This window comes from Carcharodon carcharias, chromosome 13, assembly GCF_017639515.1.
Source record: "Carcharodon carcharias isolate sCarCar2 chromosome 13, sCarCar2.pri, whole genome shotgun sequence".
In the NCBI taxonomy this organism is placed as follows: Eukaryota; Metazoa; Chordata; class Chondrichthyes; order Lamniformes; family Lamnidae; genus Carcharodon; species Carcharodon carcharias.
This window is the reverse complement of record NC_054479.1, coordinates 21,514,531-21,540,558: the sequence shown is the minus strand read 5'-3', so window position 1 is coordinate 21,540,558 and position 26,028 is coordinate 21,514,531. Positions and strand designations below refer to the sequence as shown.

Sequence of the window (26,028 nt, the reverse complement as noted above, 5' to 3'; positions counted from 1 at the left end):
ATTTTTATTAAAATGGACAACTTTACTTTCAAATCACATCAGGTATTTTGGCAAACACAATGTGCAGACCTGATATCCTCCTCTCTTACACAACACTAAGCACCCAGATTAAAGCATTCCAATGCTAAACACACACAATTCTCCAAGAACGCATTAAGGTTAAAGCAATGACTTGTAGATTAAGTCATTTTAAAATGAAGCCGGAAGAAACTCATTGTTGATCTTTTGGAATTTTTGGCATGTCCCCTCCTGTACAGTAAATGATTTTTGGAATTGCCACATCAACTATCTAATGGTCTCTGTGAGTGAGAAGGTGGATTCCTATTGAATGACAGACAAGTTTGGAGCTGTGGATCAGGGACTGGATCATTATTGGCCGAAATCTTCAGTAGAATCTTTAAGAGTAACAGGACATACTTTTGACCAATGATCAGCCAGGATTGATGTGAATCAAAGTATCACAAGTCAATAAAAGCAAAAAACTGCGGATGCTGGAAATCCAAAACAAAAACAAAAATATCTGGAGAAACTCAGCAGGTCTGGCAGCATCTGCGGAGAGGAACACAGTTAACGTTTCGAGTCTGAATGACCCTTCACCAGAACTAAGTAAAAATAGTAATAATTTTTACTTAGTTCTGTTGAAGGGTCATTCGGACTCGAAACGTTAACTGCATTCCTCTCTGCAGATGCTGCCAGACCTGCTGAGTTTTTCCAGGTATTTTTGTTTTTGTTTTTATCACAAGTCAATGATCAGAATGGAACACATTGCATCAGCAGTCCCCCCACCCGATTCCTCCTATGCTGTTAATTAAGTTGTTGTCCCTTGTAATAATTGTGTCCAATGTCTTGTACCAGCATCTTTCCTTGGGTGAGAATACAGGAAGGTGACCTGCACCCAGGCCTCAGTTGGTATCATTCCCTAGCCAGACATTATCTGTTGAACAAACTTCCTGTTGTTATGGGAACTGGGGCAGACAGGAATAAGATTCAAAAGTATCATGGACAAGTCAGTGACTGTGCAACCTGAGTCTCTTACTAACTGCAGCTGAGAAAACAGGAGTATATGAAAATATTGATCAATTGAGGCACTATAAGTAATTTACTTCTGTAATAACTACAGTTCATCTTATTAACCGCTGCAAGTGCCATTTAACCACCTCGTAGATGTAGCAGGAGGAAGATGGTGCTCTCAGGCTGAATATTGTATTCGGCGAGTGACCGGCCATCCTCCAGCTGTTTCCCCTCGTACACCAGATGCTGCTGACTGGCTGGGACACCCTCCTGCTGTTGTACTCGTGCTCTAAATCCCGAACGGACTCAGAGGGACGAACATCAAATGTAGATGTTTTCCCTTTGTCGTTCCTGAGGAAATCTGCATCCGCTCCTCGTTCTTGACAATCAGCATGACAGCATCGCTGGGAGAGACATTGTAGTCACACAGCCTCTTGTTGTCCTTCAGCTCCACAGTGCTCCCATTTTGCACCACCAGGTGCTGTTGGAAATAGGGCACTTTGGCTTTTTTGTATATCATCATCTTGAGAACCGAGATTTGGATGAAAGGGTCAACGTCAAGTTCAATATCTTCACCGGTCACAAACTTCACCCGGAGTTTCATCTTGTCAAAATTGCTGTTAAGAGATGAATAGCATGTCAGTGATGGGGACACTTTGTATCACGAGTTAATTTAAAGAATGAATGAGAGAATTTAACATTCACGACACATTGTCACAGGCACTGGCTGAAAGTGCAGAAGCTGAGAAGTAACTGTTGTGTAAATCTCATCTACAATAATCCCAAAATCTGGCTTTCACATGATACCCGAACCGCCTAGAAGCCAATCTTCACGAACTCCTTCCTTCCAGCCAGTTAAAAGCAGCAGATTCACAATCTGTTCTCCTGTTTGCATTTGGTTGTGTCTTTGCTGCTCAATGCTGACATTGTTAAAATATTCAGAAACTTGAGGGCCTGTGTACCACGCTGCAATACTGGCAACGGCCCGAAGTAGCCCTCAGTGAGCCATGTAATGTGGCACAGTCTGAGTTTGGGTTCATGGGGAGATAAGAACATTGGCTTGGAAATTCTGTGAGTTTCTCTTAATCTTGCACCATAGCTTCAGCAATTCATCAGTGGAATCTAAGAGAATGGGTGTAAATGACGGAAAATGGCTGCAAGTTTCAGCACCATATTAGAGGAACCATTTGTATAACTCTCAAAAAAGACAGGGCACCCCCAATCCAGTGGTCAAAAAAGTACCCTATTGTTGAGTAGAATTTTCTCTTTTGCTGCTAGTGGTCTATGAATTAAATCTGTACAGTTATGACAAACCAATCAGCAGAGACCTATTCTGTACAGAATTGATTCTTCTCAGATTCAGACTTACATAATGCATTCTATTGAAAAACAAGAATCTACTTTGCTGATATTAGATAATGAATGTTTAACACATTACTTTAAATTTCCACCTTTAAAATAGCAGACAATGGGGTGGCACATAAACATGTTTAGTTGTTATTGCCTTGTATTGTCTTCAATAACTCACAGGCTATGCTTTTTAAATTAACCTGACCCAGTTCCGAGAATATTAAGAACTTTTTTAAATTGTGAGATTCATTGAGATTCAAAATGACTCATTTTAAAATCTTGAATTAGAATATTGAAATTCCTAAATAAAAGACAAGACACCTGATAATATTTGCCGGAAGCACAAATCCAGTTGAATCAGAAGAAATTTGAGCTGCAGAATGGGGACAGATTCACTTCCTTGCACAGTTTATTTTCTCTGTGTTTCTCCACACTGGCTCTCCAATCTAGAATAAATGAATAAAATTCTGTCTGTTTCTTGCTCTGTCTTTTCTGTGTTTCCCACCTCGGTCTTTTTATTATTATAGCTGGTCTCTGAACGTCACCGCCTTGTTGCCCGCTAATTGCTTTGAACAAACAAGTGAGACCAGAGCTGGTTTCATTTCCCAAAGCCTCCCCTCAGAGTCTGGGAAATAACCTGACAGGAGCAGCAGGAATGAACCTTTGTACAGGTAACAGGTACTGAATTCCGAGTTATCTCAGTTTCAGATTCCTCTCTGGTGCCACAGTCACAAACAACAAGAGCAGAATCAGCTTAGCAGTGAGTCAGAGGTCTCACTGCCTGTTTGAAACTAGTTAGGGCTTAAACAATACAATGTGTAAAGAAACAGTGCATCAGACCAGTCAGTTTAATTATCTAATGTAAAGACATTGGCCTCAAATTACAGGGGTCCTGCACCACGAGTACAAGTCAGGTAGAGCAAAACCCCTTTGCCTTTCCAAACACAAGGCCAAGGGGTTAATGTCACTTCCATGTCATGGTGGAAACTCAAAAAGTGCAAGAATGCTTTAGTGGACAGATTCATCCTAATCTTTGCTTTGTTTATAACATCAGAAATCCCTCTGTGACTATTCTCACATGATCCTTTTTGCTGCTACTGTGGACTCGAGCTTCTATGCCTCCCATGTTCCTTTGCTGCCCCAGGTAAGAAGTACAAGGTTTGTGACATGTAAACCATCTCCATCAATCAATACATTTTGATTGTCTTTTTCAAAAAGTAAACTTTAATATTTTGTCAAATCCCACGTGTGCACACCGCTGTTGAATTACAATTCATCCTCAGACCCTTCCTCTAGCATCGACATTGTGTATCCTGTGTGACTTCAGCCGAGGTAGAGACAGTGTGCTCAGATCAGTGTTGGAAATTTTTGACCAGCTTTGCATTAACACTGATCCTGCAGCTGAACACCACTCCACTACTCGTGTTCTGATGGGAGTTCCAACCTGTACCTTACCCTCTCCTCATCCAACAATTGAAACAGCAGCATAGTTATATCATAGCCATATCACAGCCATATCACATTACTGGCACTAAAGCCCTGAGAGAAAATTGGAGCTGTAGTTAATGTCTCAAGTTGTTAAAACCAAAGGGCTACATTGTGTCTGAATGAAATGTTGTTCCTCAAGCTTATGATGGGATTTGGAATGCTTTAGAAGGCCAAAGACAGAGTGGTCAGTGTGTGTGGAAATGGAATAGAATGGCAAGTGACAGGGAGTTTGGTGTTACACTTGTCAGCAGAATAGAGGCATTCAGCAAAGCGATTGCCCAATCTGCTACTGGTTTCCCTAATGCGGAGGAGACTGCACCATAAGCAGCCATCACTGTGTATTAGGTTAGAGGAAGTACATGTGAATTGCTGTCTCACACAGAATAAGTGTTTAGGGATTTGAACTGTAGTGATGGAAGAAGTGAAAGGCCATTTGTTACATCTTTTGAACTTGCATGGGAAGATGTCAGGGGAAGGTAAATACATGATAGGAGTGATGGAAGAGTGAAGCAGAATGTAATAGAGGGAGCAGTCCCTTTGTGGCACGGGGAGGGGAGGGGTTGGTAAGTTATGTTTGGTGCTGGGTTCGCCTAGGTGGGGCAGAAATCACAGAAGGTGATCTATCAACTGAGGTCAGGCAAGGCTCAGCTTTAGTGCCCACTGATCATCAGCGTCAAACCTCAGCTCGTGATGACCTGGAGGACTGGTGGCATCCCAGACTGACAGAGGAATATGGCACAAAATAAAAGAATAAAGGGGGGACAGATGGAAATCTAGATCCAGATAATTCAATACTATGGCTGCTGTTATCTTCTGAAGGCAGGCATATCATCAACACAGTGGGAGGGATTCCAACTTTATAGTTAGATTCTTTTCCAACAAACGTCCACTGGGTTTATAGAGGAATTTCACAAATGTGTTTTCTTGGCAGCTTCCCCCACAGCATCACACTATCAAATCAGCACAGATCACAAATTTAAGTTGTGGGTCGGAAGGAAGTGACAATTATATTTTCCATGACATTCCTACATTACAACAGTGACTGCACTTAAAAGTAATTCTATGGTTGTAAATGCTGGTGAATTGCCTGTGGTTGTGAAAGGTGCTTTAAAAATACAAGTCTGTTCTGTTAGCTCATGATCAATATGGATGTTTACAGACAGCTGAGGTACTGGAGAAATGAAACTGAAACCAAACAGTCAAACAAGTCTTGATTCTGAGGAAATCGAAAGGGATTTGGTGTTTACTTGGGATCATATGCAAATAACTGAGCAAGGAAAATCTTTGAAACGGCTGGAGATACAGAACTGTGACGTGTATAATGTGTATTTGTTGAAAGGTTTTGCTATATAAGCCTGACTATATTGTTGTATACTTGAAGCAGCGGATAGAGCTGTGGTTATAAGGAGCTGTGGTGACACCAACATCACTTTGTGTGAAAGCTGGAATAATGGAATTATACAGCACTGATCACAGGAGGTTGGACGATTTCATTAAAAATAACCTGGAGCCGAGTGAATTTAATATCAATGTGAGGAATGCTGTGCACAGAATCTGTGAGTTTTTAAGGAATCGATGTTTTCTCAAACAACATGAGATCAAAGTAATCAGAGCCGTTAAAGTAAGTTATTTTATTTTTAAAGCAGCACATGGAATTAATAATGTTTACAAAACTATTTACAATATCAGAAACTTTACCTTGCTTAAGTACGGGGATGTTTTCTGACGTGATTGTGAAATTTCCTGTTTTCGATGTCGTACTCCCTTCTCTCTAGAATGTGTAAACTCGCTGTAGGACACAGTTTCAAGTGTAGCAGTTGCCTCCAGTATCTCAACTAAATTAATGGGATTAGGTGGGATAATCATCATTTCATGGGACGATCTCAAAATGATGTCGATTTGTCCTTACAATGGCATAAATTTCCCGAAAAATCTGGATCAAAAGGGGATTTTTTTTTGCCTAAAGGGACAGAATGGTTTTGACCTGCTTGTTTTAAAAGCTCAGCCGCTTTAAATGTTTTTCTGTTAAAGGGAACATTTACTTCAAATCTGTTTCTCTTAAAAAACTACATTTGGATGGACTTTTATCAAAGGTGCAGCATGCTTTAAATATGCTCATCAAAATCAATAACAGTCCCAATTCCTAAAGTCACAACACACTGGTAAAGCAATTTTAATTTTAAGGCAATAAAGAACTGGTGTGTTACCTAGAATACATATTTCATGTTATTTAGCAATAAATGATACCCAAAAATATGGAAAAATATGGAATCTCCCTTCTCCTCCCCAACCCCACCAATTCTGAGCACCCCCTCTATTCATCTGATCTTCAGTCAGCTGCAATAACATTAATTTTCTCTTTAGGGGAGGGAAGCAGGAGTTGGGACTGTTACTTTATCCTGGGGCCAGAGGGATACCAGTCACTCTTTGGGATTTTGCCAGAGTGCTCTTTTAATTGACATGGAGACAGGTCCCTCCTCCAGTTAAGAGCAGTGGGTGGGCTCTCGAAGCTGGAGGGGCAATCTGGGGCCTTTTAGCTTGAGAGGACCACCTGACTACAGCAGAAGATAAGTAACTAAGAGGTTGCTTCAACATGGAGGTGCTCTTTCAGTAACCAATTGAAAAATTTAGTTAAGAAGTCTAGAAATGAGCCAAGCCGCCACTATGGGGCTTTTGATGGAGGGAGGGGGCGATTTGCTCTTTGGCTGCAATTGCACCAGGCACACGGATCGGGGGGAGGAGGGGGCCTGCCTGCTTAGGGCACTGCCCCCTCTCCCAGCCATTGGATGCCTGCCTCCAGGCAGTTGAACTGCCCTAGTCACATCAGGAAAGTGGAGACTGACTGGAATCTGAGTCAGCCTTTAGTACCCAGTGTTAACAAAGATCCTAATGAGTTGACCTAATTGACTTCTGGGTTGGGCATTTTAGCCGGACTCCCAAAGTTGCCTTCCCCCAAATGGCCAACATGGGAATGGTGTCTGGAAACCGGCTGCTGACCATTTTGAATTCAGCTCTGTCCCTGACTTCAGCAGGGCCTGAAAATTCAGTGCAGTGAGTCTGTCACATTTACTCTTGTACAAGGGATGGAGGAGAGAGCAGGTCACAGCTAAGTGGTAGTTAGTGGCTTCACTCTTGCTAAAGTTTTTTAAGAAGAATGCTGTCAAGAGATTTAGTTTTCAACCTATGATTTTATTCTCATATTTAAACAGAAAGTTGTTTGGCAGATTCTGACTTGGTACCGACTCTGCCAATGGCTAAGAATAAAAATGCAAAGAATTACATTAATCCCCACAAAAATTTCACCAAATAGAGCAATACCACTCTGTTGATAACAGAGTTAAAATTGAGCACAAAGTGCTAGACAAGAAGTGAACAATCAGCCCAGGATTCCCAATCCTGTTCAGTGAGGACAAGATTAGGCAGTGATGCCCCACCTAGTTGAATAGCCTGTTGTCACCTGTGGTCCAAGATAACATATCAAAAATGGCTAATGAGTGGAATTGCTGAAGTTGGCTTCTGGACCTCTGTCTCATTAAGAGTCAGCACCTTCACAAAAAGAGGGCGAGAACAAAAATCAGAAGGAAAATGGCAGCGAAAGTTAAGCCTAAACCAAGAACACAGATAGTCTGCATGGCTTCAATAACTCTTCCACATTTCAGTAATGGTAAGTTCACCAGTCATTAAAATAATTGTAAATAATTGTCTATTTTTCCTCATCCTCAGGGAGGGTCATCAGGCAAAGGAACAGCTTTAAGAAAATGTTCAGATGCGGATCTGGTTGTCTTCCTCAGTTGTTTCCAGAGTTTCCAGGACCAGAGGATCACCAGGCGTGAAATCCTTGAAGGAATCCAGCAAATGTTGGAAAAGTGTGCTTTGAGCATTGCCTATGAGATCAGTGATATCAGTATCAATTTTATACCGAACAGCAACATCCCACCAAAATCGATGAGCTTTTCAATAAAATCAAGGAAGAAAAATTCAGACAGCGTGGATTTTGATATTTTGCCAACATTCGATGCATTAAGTAAGAATTGATGTGGTTATTAAATCATTAAAGCTCAAGTTTAATTTTAGTTCTTCCATTAGCCTCTGTTGTCCATCAAGAAAAACAATGGGCGTTATCAGCTTTGCTTTATCACATGTCCTGTTCCTAGTTAAGATGATGCCATAGTTGAGCTCTATATTTGGTTATTAGAGTTGTTGCTGAGGGAGAATATGTTGCTTTTTAAGTGGGATATTAGCCTAGCTTTAGGATTGACATTATTTTAACACTGGTGTTAACAGTTTGGTAATATGATGCCGATGGAAAGTCTAGGATACGAACACTTTAACGTAAAGAAACAAAATATAACCAGTAATGTTGATGTCTGAATTTATTTCATTTCCCTTCCTTTTCTAAAGCAAATGATTCAGTTCCTTAGTCACTTAGCCTGGTACTTCTGTCAGCTGATCACTTTTCATACAAAAACAGGAGTGTCAGCAGCAACACAAAAATAAAATACTGTGGATTCTGAAAATCTGAAATAAAAGCAGAAAGTGCTGAAAATATTCATTGTGCCTAGCAGCGTCTGTGGAGAGAAACAGAGGCCTGGATTTCACAATGATGGAGGGCCTTTCCTCCATGGTGAAAATGGTGGACAAGCCCGGAAATAGGAAGTCCCACCCCCGAACACCACACTTTCCATTTTCGTGAGGTGGGAATGAAGTCGGGCTGGGGTTTGTGCATAGGTGGATTATGGACGCAGCTGGTCGTATAAATCATCAGCTGCCTCCACTGAAGTGGGATTTTGGTCAGCCGGGTGTGTGAAACCCAAAGTGTGTAGATTGGACCAGATGAGAGTAGGGCCCATGTTTTTGCCCTGGGGCTGGGAGATTTCCTGGTTCAGCGAACCCAATCTTTAAAAGTGTCTGCCCGCCAGTCAGGTTTTTGGTCAGGGAAGGGAGGCATAGCGGAAATAGGAGTTGGGACAGGTGACCACAGAAGGAGTGCAGAGGCTGGCGGGTGTAGAGGCGGGATGGGCGCAAGGCCTGCAAAACAAAAAACATCCCTCCAGCCCACACCCCTTGCCCCATCACCCTCCCACACACTCCCTATAGCTCGTCCATGCCAACCCATGACCCTGTTCCCACATCTCATGTCATTTTATACCCCCATGCCAACTTAGTGTCAACTCAATCCAACTCCTGCCCCCAACTCACCATTCTTTGCCTCCAAGCCCCTTCATGCCAACTCACCTAGTATCCATGGACAGTTTTTTGACAGCTTTGACAGCTGAACAGTTCTTTAACCGCTCTTTGAGAGCCACACAATTCTTCAATAGTTCCTTGACAGCTGTACAACTCTTTAACATTTATTTGCTAGCCAGACAGTTCTTTGGCAGCTGGACAGTCTTTTAACATTTATGTGACAGCCGGAAAGTTGTTGAACAGTTCCTTGACGGCTGGACAGATCAACATTTCTTTGACAGCTAGACAGTTCCAAGGAGATTCTGTGTAAAAAGTGCATAATCATGTTAAATTTTAATGACACCAAAGGTTGCCTTACTTTTCCCAAAGATGTCTGAAGACCCTATACAAAGGTGTACCTTACTTCTCCAAAGGGGTACGCTGGCTATTCAAAGAATCCACCAAGTTCAGACCCCCTCTTACCTGGTCTGCTCTGCGCAGTTCGGGATTCACGCAGCCAGAGATCAAAAATCTCATTTCAGTGGAGGAACTGGTGATTTAAATGGCCAGCTGCTTCCACAAATCGCGCATGTGCAAAGCCTGCTCCGACTCCAGTCTCGCCCACACCAAGATGGGAATTACCGGTTTCGTGGCCGGGACTTAGAAATTTCTGTCATTTTTGAGACATTTGCCACGACGGAGAGCCTCTCTGACCCGGGTGTGAAAATCCAGGCCAGAGTTAACATTTCAGGTCAACCTTTCATCAGAAATCTTCTTTTGGATCAGGCAAAAGTTAGAAGTGAAATAAGTTTAAAGCAAGTCAAAGGGAGGAGGGTGGGAAAAAGAATAATGGGGACAGTGTGTGAAAGGTAGCGGAGATTAGATGACAAATGTGTTGATAGTGAAAGGCCAAAATGGAGTGGTATTTTGGATAAGTTATATAAAAGATGTTTCTGCAGGAGGTGTGAATGGCACTGTCAGGAACAGCTGCCATCTGTAGGCAAAAAAAAGGAGAAAAACAGGAGAGAAAAAATAAAATCAGCAAAGATAAAGGAAACAAATGGAACCTGAGGTCACAATTTGCAGTTGTTAAACTCAATGTTGAATCCAGGAGAGTGTATAGTGCCTGATTAAAAGATGAAATGCTGTTCCTCAATCACACGCTGAGCCTCCAGTGTAGGAGGTCGGTGATAGAGGTCAGGGTGGGAGCATGGTACAGAATTAAAATAACAGCTTTGGGGAAGTTTGGGGTTATCTTGCAGATTGAACAGAGATGTTCTGCAAAGTAGTCACCAAATCTGCATTTAGCCTCTCCAGTGTAAAGGAGGCAGGGACGACAGGAAACTGAATTGAGTAAATCACTGTTTTACCTGGAAGGAATCTTTGAGGCTTTGGACAGTTAGAAGGGAAGAGGTAAAAGGCCAGGCATTGTATCTGCTGTGATTGTATGGAAAAGTACTGTGGGAAAGAGAGGGAGGTGCTGGCTTGGTGATTGGGGAGTGGACCAGGGTGTTGCGAAGGAATTGGTCCTTTTCAAAAAGAAGGGAAGATGTTTTTAGGTGGTGGCATCATGCTGGAGGTGGTGAGAATAGTGGAGGATGATCCATTGAAGAAAAAGGCTGGTGGGGTAGTAGGTGAGGACCAGTGGAACCCTATGGTGGTCCTGGAGGGAAAAGGAAAGGTTGAGAGGAACGTGTAAAATGGAACGGATATGACACAACGGACTTAAAATGTAAGTGTCAATGGATTGCTTGGCCTGGAGAGTGGGGGCACCATATCCTGCTTATGTGTGATGACCACAAACACTTTCTGTTGCTCATTAAGCATTTCATTTCTTACAGAGGGAACAGACAATGCCAGTGAAGCCCACCTCAAGCTAATCAATTTAGTAACCGAAAATAGAGCTGAAGATGGGGAATTTTCTTCCTGTTTTACTGAGCTTCAGAGAAAGTTTGTGAAGCAGTGTAAACCAAAACTTAAAGACTTGATTCGCCTGCTGAAGTATTGGTACAAGCAGGTAAGTGACTGGGGAACATGGTAATTGTTAATGCTTGGAGGTTATGGGAGGATTGTAACACTAAAAGACAGCTTCCCTCTGTGTCTCAAAGAACAAAGAACAAAGAACAAAGAAAAGTACAGCACAGGAACAGGCCCTTCGGCCCTCCAAGCCTGCGCCGATCATATTGCCTGTCAACTGAAACATTTTGCACTTCCGGGGTCCGTATCCCACTATTCCCATCCTATTCATGTATTTGTCAAGCTGCCTCTTGAACACCGCTATCGTACCTGCTTCCACCACCTCCTCTGGCAGCAAATTCCAGACACTTACTACACTCTGCGTAAAAAACTTGCCCCGCACATCTCCTGTATTGTTTTCTCCCCTCACCTTAAAGCTATGTCCCCTAGTAATTGACTCTTCCACCCTGGGAAGAAGCTTCTGACTATCTACTCTGTCCATGCCACTCATAATTTTGTAAACTTCTATCAAGTCGCCCCTTAATCTCCGTCGCTCTAGTGAGAACAATCCGAGTTTCTCCAACCTCTCCTCATAGCTAATAACCTCCAGACTAGGCAGCATCCAGGTAAACCTCCTCTGCACCCTCTCCAATGCCTCCATATCCTTCTGGTAATGTGGCAACCAGAATTGCATGCAATATTCCAAGTGTGGCCTAACCAAGGTTCTATACAGCTGCAGCATGACTTCCCAACTTTTATACTCAATACCCCTGCCAATGAAGGCAAGCATGCCATATGCCTTGCTGACTACTTTATCCACCTCCGTTGCACTTTCAGTAATCTGTGGACCTGTACACCCAGATCCCTCTGCCTGTCGATGCACTTAAGGGTTCTGCCATTTACTGTATAATTCCTGCCTGTATTAGGCCTTCCAAAATGCATTAACTCGCATTTGTCCAGATGAAGCTCCATCTGCCATTTCTCCGCCCAAGTCTCCAACCGATCTATATCCCGTTGTATCCTTTGACAATCCTCTTCACTATCTGCAACTCCTTCAATCTTAGTGTCATCTGCAAACTTACTAATTAGCCCAGTTACATTTTCCTCCAAATCATTTATGTATACTACAAACAGCAAAGGTCCCAGCACTGATCCCAGCGGAACTCCACTAGGCACAGTTCTCCATTCAGAAAAGCACCCTTCCACTGCCACCCTCTGTCTTCTATGACCAAGCCAATTCTGTAACCATCTTGCCAGCTCACCTCTGATCCTGTGCGACTTTACCTTCTGTACCAGTGTGCCATGAGGGACCTTGTCAAAGGCTTTACTGAAATCCACGTACATAACATCCACTGCCCTTCCATCGTCGATCATCTTTGTCACTTCCTCGAAAAACTTGATCAAGTTAGTGAGACACAACCTCTCTTCACAAAACCATGCTGCCTCTCACTAATATGCTGATTTGCTTCCAAATGGTAGTAAATCCCGTCACGAATAATCTTCTGCAATAATTTCCCTATCACTGATGTAAGGCTCACCGGCCTGTAATTTCCTGGATTATCCTTGCTAGCCTTTGTAAACAATGGAACAACATTGGCCATGCTCCAGTTCTCTGGGACCTCACCCGTAGCCAGTGAGGATACAAAGATTTCTGTCAATGCCCCAGCAATCTCCTCCCTTGCCTCCCTCAGTACTCTGGGGTAGATCCCATCCGGCCCTGGGGACTTATCCACCTTAATATTCTTCAAGACGCCTAACACTTCCTCTTTTTCGATCTCAACATGATCCAAGCTATCTACATACTCTTCCCTAGACAAATCGACCGATAAGTCCTTCTCTTTTGCGAATATTGATGAGAAGTACTCATTTAGTTTCTCTCCCATTTCCTGTGGCTCCACACACAGATTCCCACCTCTGTCCCCGAGTGGGCCTACCCTTTCCCTGGCTACCCTCTTGCTTTTTACATATGTATAAAAGACCTTGGGATTTTCCTTAATCCTGGTTGCCAGTGATTTTTCATGACCCCTTTTAGTCCTCCTGACTCCTTGCTTAAGTTTCTTCCTACTTTCTTTATATTCTCCACGGGCTTCATTTGTTCCCAGCCTTCTAGCCCTTACAAATGTTTCCCTTTTCTTTTTGACTAATCTCACAATATCCTTCGTTATCCAAGGTTCCCGAAACTTGCCATATTTATCCTTCATCCTAGCATCTCAACATCCACCCGCTCCATTGGCAAATACTACAGATGAGTCTAGTGAACCCCATATTAAAAACCAGCAAAGAGTTGTCTGGGATGTTTGCATGGAGGGGGATTGAGAGAACCTTTGGAGAAATGTCCATTTGTGCTGTTTCTCCAGCACCTACACCAGTCTCTGCTGAATTTACTACAGGAGGTTGGCAGAACCCAGAGAAAGTCAGGCTCAGTATTTGGAATAACTCAAGATTCTTGCTTCCCCTCTGCTGGAATTTGACTTTGGTTGAAGCTGTTGGAATGAATTTGGACGAAAGGGAAAGCTCCTGTCTGCCTTCTGGTTTAGGCTGAATAAATATTAAAACCACTTCTTGATTCTCAAAAGAATTAAAGAGCAAATCCCCTGAACCCATACTCTGTGAAGGGGCTGTATTCAAATGAAGTACAGATCAGAGATGGAGCCTCAACCCTTCAATTTGCACTTACTTCCAATACAGCTTTACATTTAGAGTGAGGATCAGGGATTTTACCCTCAAATCTTATATAGTCCCTGAATATTGTGCCTTAAAGTGACCGTCTCAAGTTATATAGACCTGCAAATGGCAAGTTTGACCAGCTCCCTATACAAAGCCAAAGGCTGTATTCAATTCTCCAGTGCCTGGGGCTCCAGAATGCAGGACAAAAGACAACCAAACGCAAGTTAATTAATCGTTGAAGGAACAATTGAAAAATGATGAGGTTCTCATGGTGCTAATTTTCCAAGTGGGAAACCAAGGCAAAAAATGACCAATTTCAACCAAAAGCGCCTGAAATATGACCGGTGCAATAAGGGTCTTGGTCAATTTCCAGGTGTCCGGGCAACTGTCCATAACAGGCATTATTCTCCTTGAATATGTTAATGCGGGATCTAATGCCTGTTTAACAAGATTTACTGCAACTGGTCAGCGCTGAGTGGTCTCTTCAGATTTTTGCTTCCACGTGCAGCTTCTACATTAATACATTTTTATACTTCATGTAGGGGCAGGGTCTCCTCCCAGTGGTGCTCCCAACTTCACTGCTGCTACCAGCCCACCATCACTCACCTCCCCACCCTCTCCCTATCTGATGGGCATTCCTGGAGAGGCAGCTGGCTGATCTTGGTCCTCATGGAATCTGTGAGCTGTTGTTTCATACCCGATTGGAGTCCGCATCTTCCCAGCAATTTTCTGATAATGTCCCAAGGTCTAATTTCAGTTGAGTCCCTGGCTTCTGGTGCACACTCCCAGCACACTGCCTACTTCAGGCAAGAAAATGGACCAAAACAAATTTCTACCCCAGTCACTTTCAGGTAGATATTCAATGAAAGCCCTGCCTGCCCTCTCAGGTGAGCCTAAAAGATCCTATTGCACTCTCCGGGGAAGAGTAGGGTGTTCTGCTGGATATCGGCATAAAATTTAACCTCAACCAACATAATGAAAACAGGCAATCTCGCCATTTATCTCATTGTTGTTTGTTGGATCTTGCTGTGTGCAAATTGGCTGCTGCATTGCAACTTCAAAATACGTCATTATGGGAAGTGCTTTGGGAAATTTTGAGATTGTGAGAGGTGTTACGTACCTAATGCCAAGTACTTGCTTTCTTTTGAACCCTGACTCTCCAACACACTAGTCTGTAGGATCATGTCCACAATTTGCCCATGGACAGTTTGTGTGCTCAGCCTTATCTTTGTGGAGCGATACTGAACGGAGATTAGGTATTTCATCCAATAGAAGGGGAAAAATTTGGAATGAGGCCACTTTGGGCAGATCTTGTGGACTTCTTAGTGCATGCTGGGGTGGTAGCACTAGACTAGGACTAGCTTCAACCAGTCCTATCAAGAAAGTTGCTTGGTCTTTGAAGAATAATGGTAGTAACATGTATGAAAGCAAAAATATAGGATGGAAGGAGGAGTGAGTACTCTTAATATCTTGTATATTTACATTTATCAACCATTTGCTCTAGCATGTCAAGCCACGGAAATCTGCTCTGAGAGATGGTGAACGTCTTCCTGCTAAGTATACAGTGGAGCTGCTGGCTATCTATGCCTGGGAGCAAGGCAATGGGCAGGAGAGATTCAGCACAGCTGAAGGGTTCCGGACAGTCCTTGAACTGATCTGCAGATATCAGGATCTGTGCATCTACTGGACTCAGAACTACAACGTCAACAATAGAGTCATTGCAGACTTTCTGATAAAGAAACTCTGTGGCAAAAGGTAATCTTTAACTACATTAAAAACTAAACCAATTAGAGCTGTTTCACTTCTTTGAACAGCTCCCAATTAAGGGGGCTGATTCAGGGTGTTTTTAGGGTCTGGTTCAGTTGGTCTTTAATATCCATCCCTAACTTTGGCGTCATGGGGTGTCGACTAAGTGACATGTTGGCTGCATCATTTGAACTTGATGAATGTGCAGCTGAATGTTTAGAGTGAGAGTCAATCCAATACATTGTTCTTTGTGAAAATGTGCCCAAGAGGCAACAGTTTTCATAACGCTACATTCTCATGTGAGATTGTACTGAACTACCATTAAAAAGTCTGCTCTTGCTCCTTCCCCAACTTATGTTTAAGGTCAAAAATATTAACTCTCATTTACAAACCTCATCATCATTTCATCTATTTACCCTATCCTGCCTCAGCAACATCCTCCAGCCTTTGTTCCAACTCATGTCCTCGACCTGCTGTGTATTGCCATCTCTCTTATTTGGCACCATTAGCAAAGTTACAAGTCATCTTAGTGCCACATTACAGAACTCTTCATAAACTTCTTCGCCTCACTTTGTCTTTTCCCATTTTCAATAATGGACTGAAATCCTTCGGTCAGATCCTCAGATTCTATTACAGGTCAGGATCTGTTTCTTCCCGCTGTATCTTAAGATATTTACAATATTTAAATCTAAAAGAAGCTGACCACTGCCCACGATTGGGGCCGGACCGTGATTTCATGCTGGTGGGCCAATTCAGGCCTGCCCAGCGTGAAACGTGCGCTGCAGCAAGGCTTGTGTTGGGGGGGAAGGAGGGCAAGAGTGCAAGTTCACGCCAGCCCGCAAGTGCATGTAGCAAATGCGCCCTGAGGCACAGAGCTGCCTCAGCGGAAAGAGATTATGAAAATTTAAAAATAAAGCATTTTAAGATGTTAATAAACATGTCCCCTCATGTGATTCTGTCACATCAGTAAGGACATGTTAGAAATTAGTATGAACATTTTTTTAAATGACGGATTGAAATCTCATCCCATCTGTGGATGAGGTTTCGCAAAAAATGCAAAGGCTGCTTTGACCGCAAAGGCTGAGCTGAGAGATGGTGATCGTTTTCCTGCTAAGCACAGAGTGGAGCTGCTGGCTATCAATACCTGGGGGCAAGGTAATGGGCAGGAGAGATTCAGTGCAGCTGAAGGGCTCCAGACAATCCTTGAACTGATCTGCAGATATCAACATCTGTGTATCTACTGGACCAAGTAGGTGACCACCTGAACGCCAACCGTAAGGAAGGACAGGCAGCAAAAAATTTAAATCAATTAGGTTGTTAATGGCCTTAATAGGCCTGTTAGTTGTCGGTGAGCGCACTGCCAATTCCTGCGCATGCCCACCACCCAAATATCACACGTCATGCACGCTCGCCCAATGAGCGAGGAATCCTGCCCTAACTTTCCGTGGAGAGTTTAACTTGTAAATAAACACAAATATAGCAATTCCTTGAAATACACAAACTGGTTCACAGTGAAACTACTGACAGAACAGCACCAATCATCCAGCAATTTATGCTGATTCCAAACTCATGGGGTTTCTCTTTCCCACTGTGAAGTGCTGGGTGATTTCCACAATAATAACAATGGGCACCGTTAAACTTGTCATTATTTTGCCAGCAAACCCTGGCCTATGGTTAATAATTGTTTTTGGAATGGCTTTATTTTTCAGGCCAATAATTCTTGACCCAGCTGACCCAACTGGAAATGTGGCTGTGTCTACTGGATGGTACGTCATGGTGGATGAGGCTATGAAATGTCTGAGCAAACCATGTGTCTCTCAAGTTCGAGCATGGGACGTCCAGGTAAAACAGTTTTAATAAATCATAAAAGTTTTGATGTAAGACAAAATAAAATGTAGAAATTTTGTAGATTGTGTTGTTCAATCTAGGAGTTCAATCTGTCTAGAACACATAGGACCATAGGACTTATGAGCAGGACTTGAAATTAGCTCTCAGACACAAAGGATCATGTTCTCATTGGGGAGAATTTTCAACAAAGACACCAGGTGTTATTTTACGTGTTGGCGAGCGGGGCCCACCCCATCACGCCACCCACAAGATTCAGGCCATTATTTACCTCAATCCTCCTTTGGAAACTTCATTCTTTAAAGCAAGCTGGAAATGATAGACCAGTTGCCGGGATTTAAAGATATATATAGAGTCATATTTATCAGAAGCTCCCCAGGTTCAATTCTCAGTCCATACAGAGTTAGAGGATGTCTACGAGGTGAAGGTGGGAGTGCTACAATTCACCTCAATACCCCTGCACTCAAGTTGCCGAAAGAATCAGCTGGGATTCCCGCTGACCACATATTGTATGTGGACAGAAATTTTTTCTCGGTGGGTGGGCGCGTGCCTAACCCGCCCTAGCATGAAATGACACATGTGGCCTTTGGCCGAACGTGCCGGGGTCAATACGCAATTGCGCAATAGTTCGGCCAACTGGTTCATGCTGGAGCCAAAATGCACCCGCTGGCAATTAAGACCATTAAATAATTAATGAACATAGATTATTCACTGCCTGCCCAACCTAATGGCTGGCGGGAAGGTGAAAAGGCCAAGCGGACGTTGCATTTTTTTTGGAAACCTTATCCACAGGCGGATGAGGTTTCCAAGAACAATTAAAAATAAAATAAAATCTTTAAATTTTTAACTAACAACATGTCCCTGCTCATGTGACAGAATCACACGAGGGGACATGTTTCAGTACATTTTAAATTTTTATAATTATTTTCTTTCATATCTCTTAAGGCCGCCTCAGGAATATTATGCAGCATTCACTCCTGCGCATTCGTGAAGTTCACACCCTTACTGATCGCCCTGCTCCCCCCTTTGCACAGCGCTGTCACTCACATGTCACGCTGGGCGGGCCTTAATTGGCCGCCAGCATGAAATCTCGGTGCAGTGCCAATCGTGAGCGGCTTCCCAACCAGCCCCAACGAGCCCGCACACCAAGGGCAAAATTCTGCCCCATGTGTGTGGGTATCAGATAAATATAAGATCCAACTTGGTTGGAGAGTTGAGTGAAACTCACTGTCTGAGCTCACACAACAACAATGGCCACTTGTATGAGATAAGGAGTGTAGTTATCACCTCAGTAAGAATCAATCAGGAGAGAAAGGAAGACAATTAAGGAGATAAAAGCAAAAAACTGTGGATGCTGGAAATCCAAAACAGAAACAAAAATACCTGGATAAACTCAGCAGGTCTGGCAGCATCTGCGGAGAGGAGCACAGTCCGAATGACCCTTCAACAGAACTAAGTAAAAATTAAGGAGTTATAATTATCAGAGCACTTAGAAACCAGGACACAACTCATTGCTACATTCTTATTTTTTTTTGTCTTAGCCAATAAAAGAGTTTGAAATCACTGTGTTTACACTGGATGGGAGCTCATTAAGCCTGAATGCCAATATTAACAACACAATCTCAATGATCAAGAAAGAAATCCAGCAAAAATGGGACATTCCAGTTTACCAGCAACGCCTGAGCTTTAATGAAGCCATTCTGGGTGACAACAAATCCTTGTTGCATTCCGGAATATTCTTTGATGCAACTCTCCACCTGGTCATCACAACGTCAATGCAGATATTCGTCAGGACTGTAAATGGGCGTGACCTGACACTTGATGTATCCCCAACTGACAAGGTTTTGAGCCTGAGAAATAAGATTGAATCTCTGGAGCGCCTTTCATCGAGCCAATACTACCTGACCTATGGATCGATACCATTAGAAGACGGCAACACACTGGAATCCTACGGCATTAAGCAACATTCCACCATCAACATCAACTTGCGTCTCCGTGGGGGCAAGGAGACTTGAAAATTAATCATGAAACTAATGACTATAAAGTGAATTTCACTATTACATAAGATCAACTGAATTGAGTTAGAATTAGATTTAACCATACATACATACTGCATATTAATTCTTCCTGCGTCAGAGAATATGTACAAATTAAATAAAATTTGTATGTAAATGAGATAAAACTTAAGGAAGATTTAAAGTGGATGTGATCCTCTGAATTCTGAAACATGTTTAAATTAGTCATTGAAAAAATGGCAATTAACTGGAAAACAATCATTTACATTTATTTTACATTACGTATTGGCAGCACTTAATAAATAAAGCTTCTTTAATTTATTATTGATTATTTGACTGATTCTGTTCACATAAATCATGGATTCATTTGCTTTAATTAGCTGTTCTGAATATTTTAAGTTTGCTTACATACTAAGGTACAGTGAGTAGATTTGTGAAGTAAATTGGATGTATTACAATAACCTTAATATCACAGAGTTGTACAGCTCAGAAGGAGGCCATTAGGCCCATCATGTCTGTGTCGGTTCTTTCAAAGAGCTATCCAATTATTCATATTCCCTTCAAAGTTTCTCATTTTCAAGTATATATCCTGTTTTCTTTTGAAGATTACTGTTGAATCTGTTTCCACAATATTGCAGTAGAGTAACTGTCTTATGCTGCACAATAAAGATCTTTGATAATAGTGAGCTGATCAATCAGGGCCATAACTCATTCGTTGAATCCTCTGGTCCTGTTGGCAGTGGGCATCATGGTGGACATGAGCAGACAATATGGCGAGAAGGCCAAAAATTGGTTTTACATCATCATGAAACCAGTTTGTAACCGTCTGCTCCACCCCCAATGGCGGGGCCGCGTTTCCCACACATTGGGAACCTCATTTCAATACTTTAGCATCTCATTATAAGGCCTGTTTACTGGAGTCATTCCCCCTGCACTGGATCATCTAGGCGCCATCACACTGACATGTTTCACAACTCTACAGAAGTAATGTGCACCGGGCGAGCTGCACTGTGCTCGGGACTTTGAGGTTTTTTGCCTACCTTGCTTCGGGCAACACTTGTGGTCATCAGTGCCAGGCTTTGCAGGCTGCACCACATCACTTTTAGGGGTGCTCACAGGCAGTTTTATAGCTACCAGATCCGCTTTAAGGTGGAGGTGGCTTTTCAATGGCTGCAGGGCTAGGGCTTGCACGGGGGAGGCGGAGAACTCCGACAAGGAAAGAGGCTGCTGGGTGAAGGCTGTTTAGAGCAATGAGATGGTTGTCTTACCCTGGTGGCACGGAACAAATCATTCGTCCTCTTTCTGCACTGGATGGCCAACCTCATCTGAGCAGCATTGGCACTGACCACCACTGCCAATGCCTCCTAAGCCGGTGTGGTGAGATTGGTGGACCTCCTGTGGCCAGAGCGGGAGAGTGGAGGACATCACGGTGGGTCTACAAAATGCATTCCATTCACTGAACTCTTCATGGGTTTCAGAGCCATGTCTTCACTGGAGCAGTCCTGCACTGCAAGCATTGAGGATTGTGTGTGCAGCTGCAGTTTAGATATGGCACCAAGAGTTAGGAAATGGTGAGGTAATGGTGTGGCAGGTGATTCAGAGGCCACATACCGGCGAAACAGCGTGTTTCCTGTGGCTGCTTATTTTAAAGCGGCGGGAAGTGGAAGATATGACATGAAAACCTGCCATTGCAGCCAGCAGGTAAAATGTCAGTTTTCACACCCACCACTGCACTTAGTGCAAAGCTGGGATGATTCTGCCTATTCATAATCAGATTTGCCTGTGCGTTTCCAGATAATACTTTGTGAATAACTAACCTTTAACTTCATGCCAATAAAGGCTCTCCTGACTTTCTCGTCCTTACCTTGTTGGATTTAACGTAAATGGTTTCACCTACCAGCCAATCATTCTCTTACCTTTAATTTTCAAACAAAAAGCAAAACACTGCAGATGCTAGAAATGTGAAAACGTGTAGAAAATGCTGGAAACACTCAACGGGTCAGACAGCATCTGTGGACGCAAGTGTCCACTTTGGTTTCTGACCTTCTAGTGAAAGTTGAAAATTGAAAGCTATGGCCAAGAGCAGCCTTTAACAAGGACAGGACATAGAGAGGGGGAAGAAAAGAAATACAATGATAAAAAAACAGGAAATAGTTAAATGGCAGAACTGATAAAAGGATGAGACTACAGGAGATGTAACGAGACATATGAAAGACAGATGTGGATAACGATCTTTTATTATTCATTCACAGGACGTGGGCTTCGCTGGCTAGGCCAGCATTTTTACTGGCCATCCCTAATTGCCCTAGAGTAGATTATGATGAAAGGTCATTGTGTTGAAACGTTAACTCTGTTTTTCTCTCTCCACAGACCTACTGAGTATTGCCAGCATTTTCTGTTTTTATTTCAAATTTCCAGCATTTGCACAGTTGCTCTTGTGGAGAGGTGTGGAAAGTTTGTGAACAGTTTTCAAAAATGTGTGGATGAGTCAGGTAAAAAGGGAAGCACAAAAAATTCATAAAGCACAGATGCAAGCAATTGGATTACACACATCGTACTGATCTAGTGTCAGCTGTTTCTGAACTTTTCGGCAATCGATACAAGGGCAACGTGAAGGAGAGCCTTTTTACTCAGCAAGATGGTGATGCACTGGACTCACTGGGTACCAGGATGGTGAAAGCAAGGGCAATCAGTGATTGTAAAAGGGAATTGGATCAGCAGTTGAGGGAAATAAACTTGTAGGCTACAGGGATAGAATGGGACTGACTGGCTTACTCTATAAAGAACCAGCATATACTTAATGGGCTGAATAGCCTCCTCTGCATCTTAATGATCCCAAATCTATATTTAATATTGCTTCCCAGTTACAAGGGTAGAATTTGTATCTGGCTGTGATTTGGTTGGTATGTATATATTGCTTGGATTAATTCTTTTGTCACTAACTTCATTGTCTATGTTTTCTTGTAGGGATTAAACCTTTCCATTGAAATTTTAATAAAATCTGCAATTCTGCCTTCACAAGGTTTGCATTTTCACACTAAAACCATGTTTTGGGTTGGCTCTCACTCACTGAGCTGCACATCCACCACATTCAGATAATACAATCACAGTGTTACTTTCTAGAATCCCCATGGTGCAAAAGTTAGGATTTTGAAGCTCAATTGACCTGGTCCCCAAAGACTCCTTGGATTGGCCCTTTGAAAAGCTGATCAAAACAATGGGCTCTCAAATAGGATGTCAAAGTAGTACCTCCTACAGTGTTCACTCCCTCAATACTAGACCCTAGTCTAGAATAGTGCTTCTCAAACTATCTTCCAATTTGAGTCTATTTGAACACGTGAAATTTAACACGATCCCAGATACAACAAACACAAAACAGCAATGAAGCTGCATAATAACATTCAGTACCTAATTCGTAAAGTTTACGTGTTATATAGATCATATAATACATCTTATAATAATGAAAATCTGTGCTTGTAAAGTACTTTGTAAAAATGTTATTGTTTTATGTACTCACCTTACTTTGTTACTGCAGCTGTACTGCTCCAGCTCCGGGGCCTTGGCTAGGAAGCAGCAGAAGTACAGGTTAAGGGTCTTGAGGTGGCTGATGTTGGAGTCCAGGTGGTTACACAGCACCAAGGTGATGGAGTTGCACTCAGCCACGCAACCAGCCTCATGGTTGGCGATGAATTTGGGACTCAGTGAATCGTAATGGGCAGTAGTCACTGGCTTATAGGGGAGACTGAGTGATGAACAGGGCAAGGGCAGTGCTGGATGCTGCCTGCATCTCAGTGCAGTTGCTGGACACAGTCTCAGAGGAGGAGGGAGATCGATCTGGGCTTCACACTGGTGGTGTTTTGAGCAAAGCACATCACCCTCAGCTTCAAGGTTTTATCTTTTATCATTTTGAACATGTGCTCTCACTTTGAATTCTTGGTCAGTACATGGCAAATTGGACACCTACTTTGTGAATGGCAATGCATTCACTCATGTTACAGAAAGTTTCATCATCTGACTGTTGTGTCCAGCATTGGGCCACTGACTTCAAGAGACGATGAGAGAACTGGAAGAAAAGAAGGAAGAAGAAGCAAACATAGACTCCACAGAGACTGTCAACGGTCTACAATCCATGATGAAAAGCAATGACACTGAAATTCTGCAGGGGTATTTCCAGTCTCCGGTGGGAGATCTGTAGACTCCTCGGTGAAATGGTATAAACAGCCACTTTCAGCCTTTTTGCTGTGGGTGCCACTGGTGTTTTGCTGGAGTTTGAATATCAGGTGATGAAAACTACCATGCCCGCACCCCCTACCCCACCCCCCCACCCCCAATGCCATCAAATTTAATCACATAAGATCATAAGAAATAGGAACAGAAGTAGGCCATGCAGCCTATCAAGCCAGACCCACCATTCAATAAGTTAATGGCTGATCTAATTGCGCTTTTAAGTCCAGATTCCTACCTGCCTTCTATAACCCTTGACTCCCTTGTCAATCAAAAAATTGCCTTGATATGATTATCAGGTTAGGATTTGTGTTAACATTGGAGTTTAGCTGGAACAATGGGGTTTCCTTTCAGCCAGGTAGTCATCTATCTGGGATGACCCAGGGCAAATCCTGTCACTTTGCATTGTGAGACATTGAGTTAAACTGATTAACAATCAATCTGGTAAAATGGCTAGTATCTGGAGGTTTGGTGATAATATCACTTCAATATACATATTCATCCCGCACAACCCCACTCACAAGTTTGTGAAAAGCTGGTCTAAAATATGTGCTGAAGTTAGACTTATTGTACAGCTTTCTGACACGATGCATCTATGGCACATCTACTACTGAAATACAGCCTGAATAAATTATATTAGCCTGAACAATTCTATTATCATTCATTTTTTAATTCATTTATGGGATGTGGGCCTCGCTGGCTAGACCATCACATTTGCCTATCCCTAATTGCCCTTGTGAAGGTGGTGGAGAGCTGCTTTCTTGAACCACTGCAGTCCATGTGGTATAGGTACACCTACAGTGCTGTTAAGGAGGATGGTAATGATAGATTGGGGGATATGCTGGGCCATACAATTCTGCTGCTGCTGGTGGCCCACAGATCCTCCTGTCTAGTCTTGACCTGTTCGAAATCTATCCCATTTAGCATAGCGGTAGAGCCACACAACATGATGGGGTGTATCCTCTTTGTGATGATGGGACTTTGTCTCTGCATGGACTGCTGTGGTCACTCTTACTGCTACCGTCAAGGGCTGTTGCATTGGTGGCATATTGGTGAGGATGGGGTCAAGTACACTTTTCCCCCTCTTCTTGGCTCCCTCACCACCCAGTCTAGCAGCTATGTCTTTTAGGACTCAGCCAGCTTGGTCTGTGCTGCTGCTTCCGAACAGTGAAGTCCCCCACCAGGATTTCCCTCTGTGCTTCCTCCAAATGGTGTTCAACATTCAGTAGAAGTTTTCTTTGCCCCTGTCATGCCATGAGACTTCATGGGGGTGCTGCAGTCAATGTTTACGACTCAACCATATACGACTGTGCCAGCATGCCTGGTGGATCTGTCCTGTCGGTGGGATTCAAGCTTCCCTGGAGCATTAGCCTGGGTCGTTGGATATTACTAGTATAGTGAAAATGGCACTATGCCACTGCCTCCCCTGTACAAAGCTTCATTCTTTCAGGCCTGTTGCTGTACAACCAATTTTAATAACTTCGCTTTGTTAATGCAAGATTCTTTTTTTATTAATTTTCTAGTTTCCATATTACATATGTTCTTATCTCGAGACTGAACTTCTTTAATGTCCTTCCTGGTGAGTTCCTAAACTTCATCCTCCATCCATATAAAGTGCAGACAATTGTTTTCAGCCACAAATTATAATCATTCTTTTATTTGCTGAATGCATAATCTATGACTCTGTGACTATCACGCACTCCTTCTGATTCAGACCCTATGATGAAAGGCACTGAGTTTATTTTATACCCCTTGTGACACCTCAACTGTAAGGAAACAGGGAAGGGATTACCGTGATGTGGCTGGTATAGCTCCATGGTATCTCCACATTGGTAACAGTGATGTAAATTATATAATTCTAGTATTTATACAGGTTGAGGAGAAGTTACAAAAACTGAATTTGGCCACACAAAGTCCTGTGTCCTGAGCAGTGATATGTAGATAAGTGCTTGATGGCCAGCACAGATACGATGGTCTGAAGGGCCTATTTCTGTGCTGTGGAACTTCATGACTCTGTGACTCTAATACAATATTTCCTGGGCGGGTGCCTGAGTTGAGTGTTTGGAGTTGGTTTATGTGAGATATGGGGAGAGTGAGGGAAGGTGAAGGTGAGGTTGATCAGCCCTGATTTGAATGGCAGAGCCGGTTCAAAGGACTAAACCTCTACTCCTTCTGATATTCTTGTTTGATTTGACAGTGCACCAATATTATAAAAACTCATCAAAAGAAAAATTGATTTTAATCTGAACTGATTGTGAGAGTGATTGCAGATTGAATTACAAATCTACAGCTAACTCAAAGGGGCAGAGGAATCAGTCCTCCTCTTAAAAATTAAATTAGACATTTTGGCTGAGATAATCATCTTAGTCTGATGTAGCATGTAACTGAGCTGGAGAGGCTCTCCACCAAAAGTGCACCCTAAAAATGGCTGCTGTATTGCCCTTCCCATGACCTTGCCCTGACCTTGTTCCACATTCTGGAAGCAACTTAACTCTTGCAATTAAATGAAACAAGGGAGTGAGGTCCCGATATTTTCCTCTCTTTGCACCTGTTACCATCC

The 26,028-nt window shown here is 42.8% G+C and overlaps 1 protein-coding gene and 1 pseudogene across 1 annotated transcript in view; one reads left to right on the top strand and one right to left on the bottom strand.

Annotated features, from left to right (window-relative positions):
• Positions 1-26,028, top strand: part of LOC121286011 — a 101,394-nt gene that overhangs the window by 23,869 nt on the left and 51,497 nt on the right. Inside the window, exons 10-18 of the mRNA XM_041203033.1 lie at positions 2,889-2,941; positions 5,256-5,470; positions 7,573-7,873; positions 10,857-11,032; positions 15,143-15,393; positions 17,094-17,226; positions 18,771-19,241; positions 22,780-22,952; positions 24,992-25,047. Of these exons, the coding sequence (XP_041058967.1) occupies positions 2,889-2,941; positions 5,256-5,470; positions 7,573-7,873; positions 10,857-11,032; positions 15,143-15,393; positions 17,094-17,226; positions 18,771-19,241; positions 22,780-22,952; positions 24,992-25,047 (1,829 nt within the window). The remainder of the gene's footprint in view (positions 1-2,888; positions 2,942-5,255; positions 5,471-7,572; positions 7,874-10,856; positions 11,033-15,142; positions 15,394-17,093; positions 17,227-18,770; positions 19,242-22,779; positions 22,953-24,991; positions 25,048-26,028) is intronic.
• On the bottom strand, positions 675-2,858 carry LOC121285684 (annotated as a pseudogene).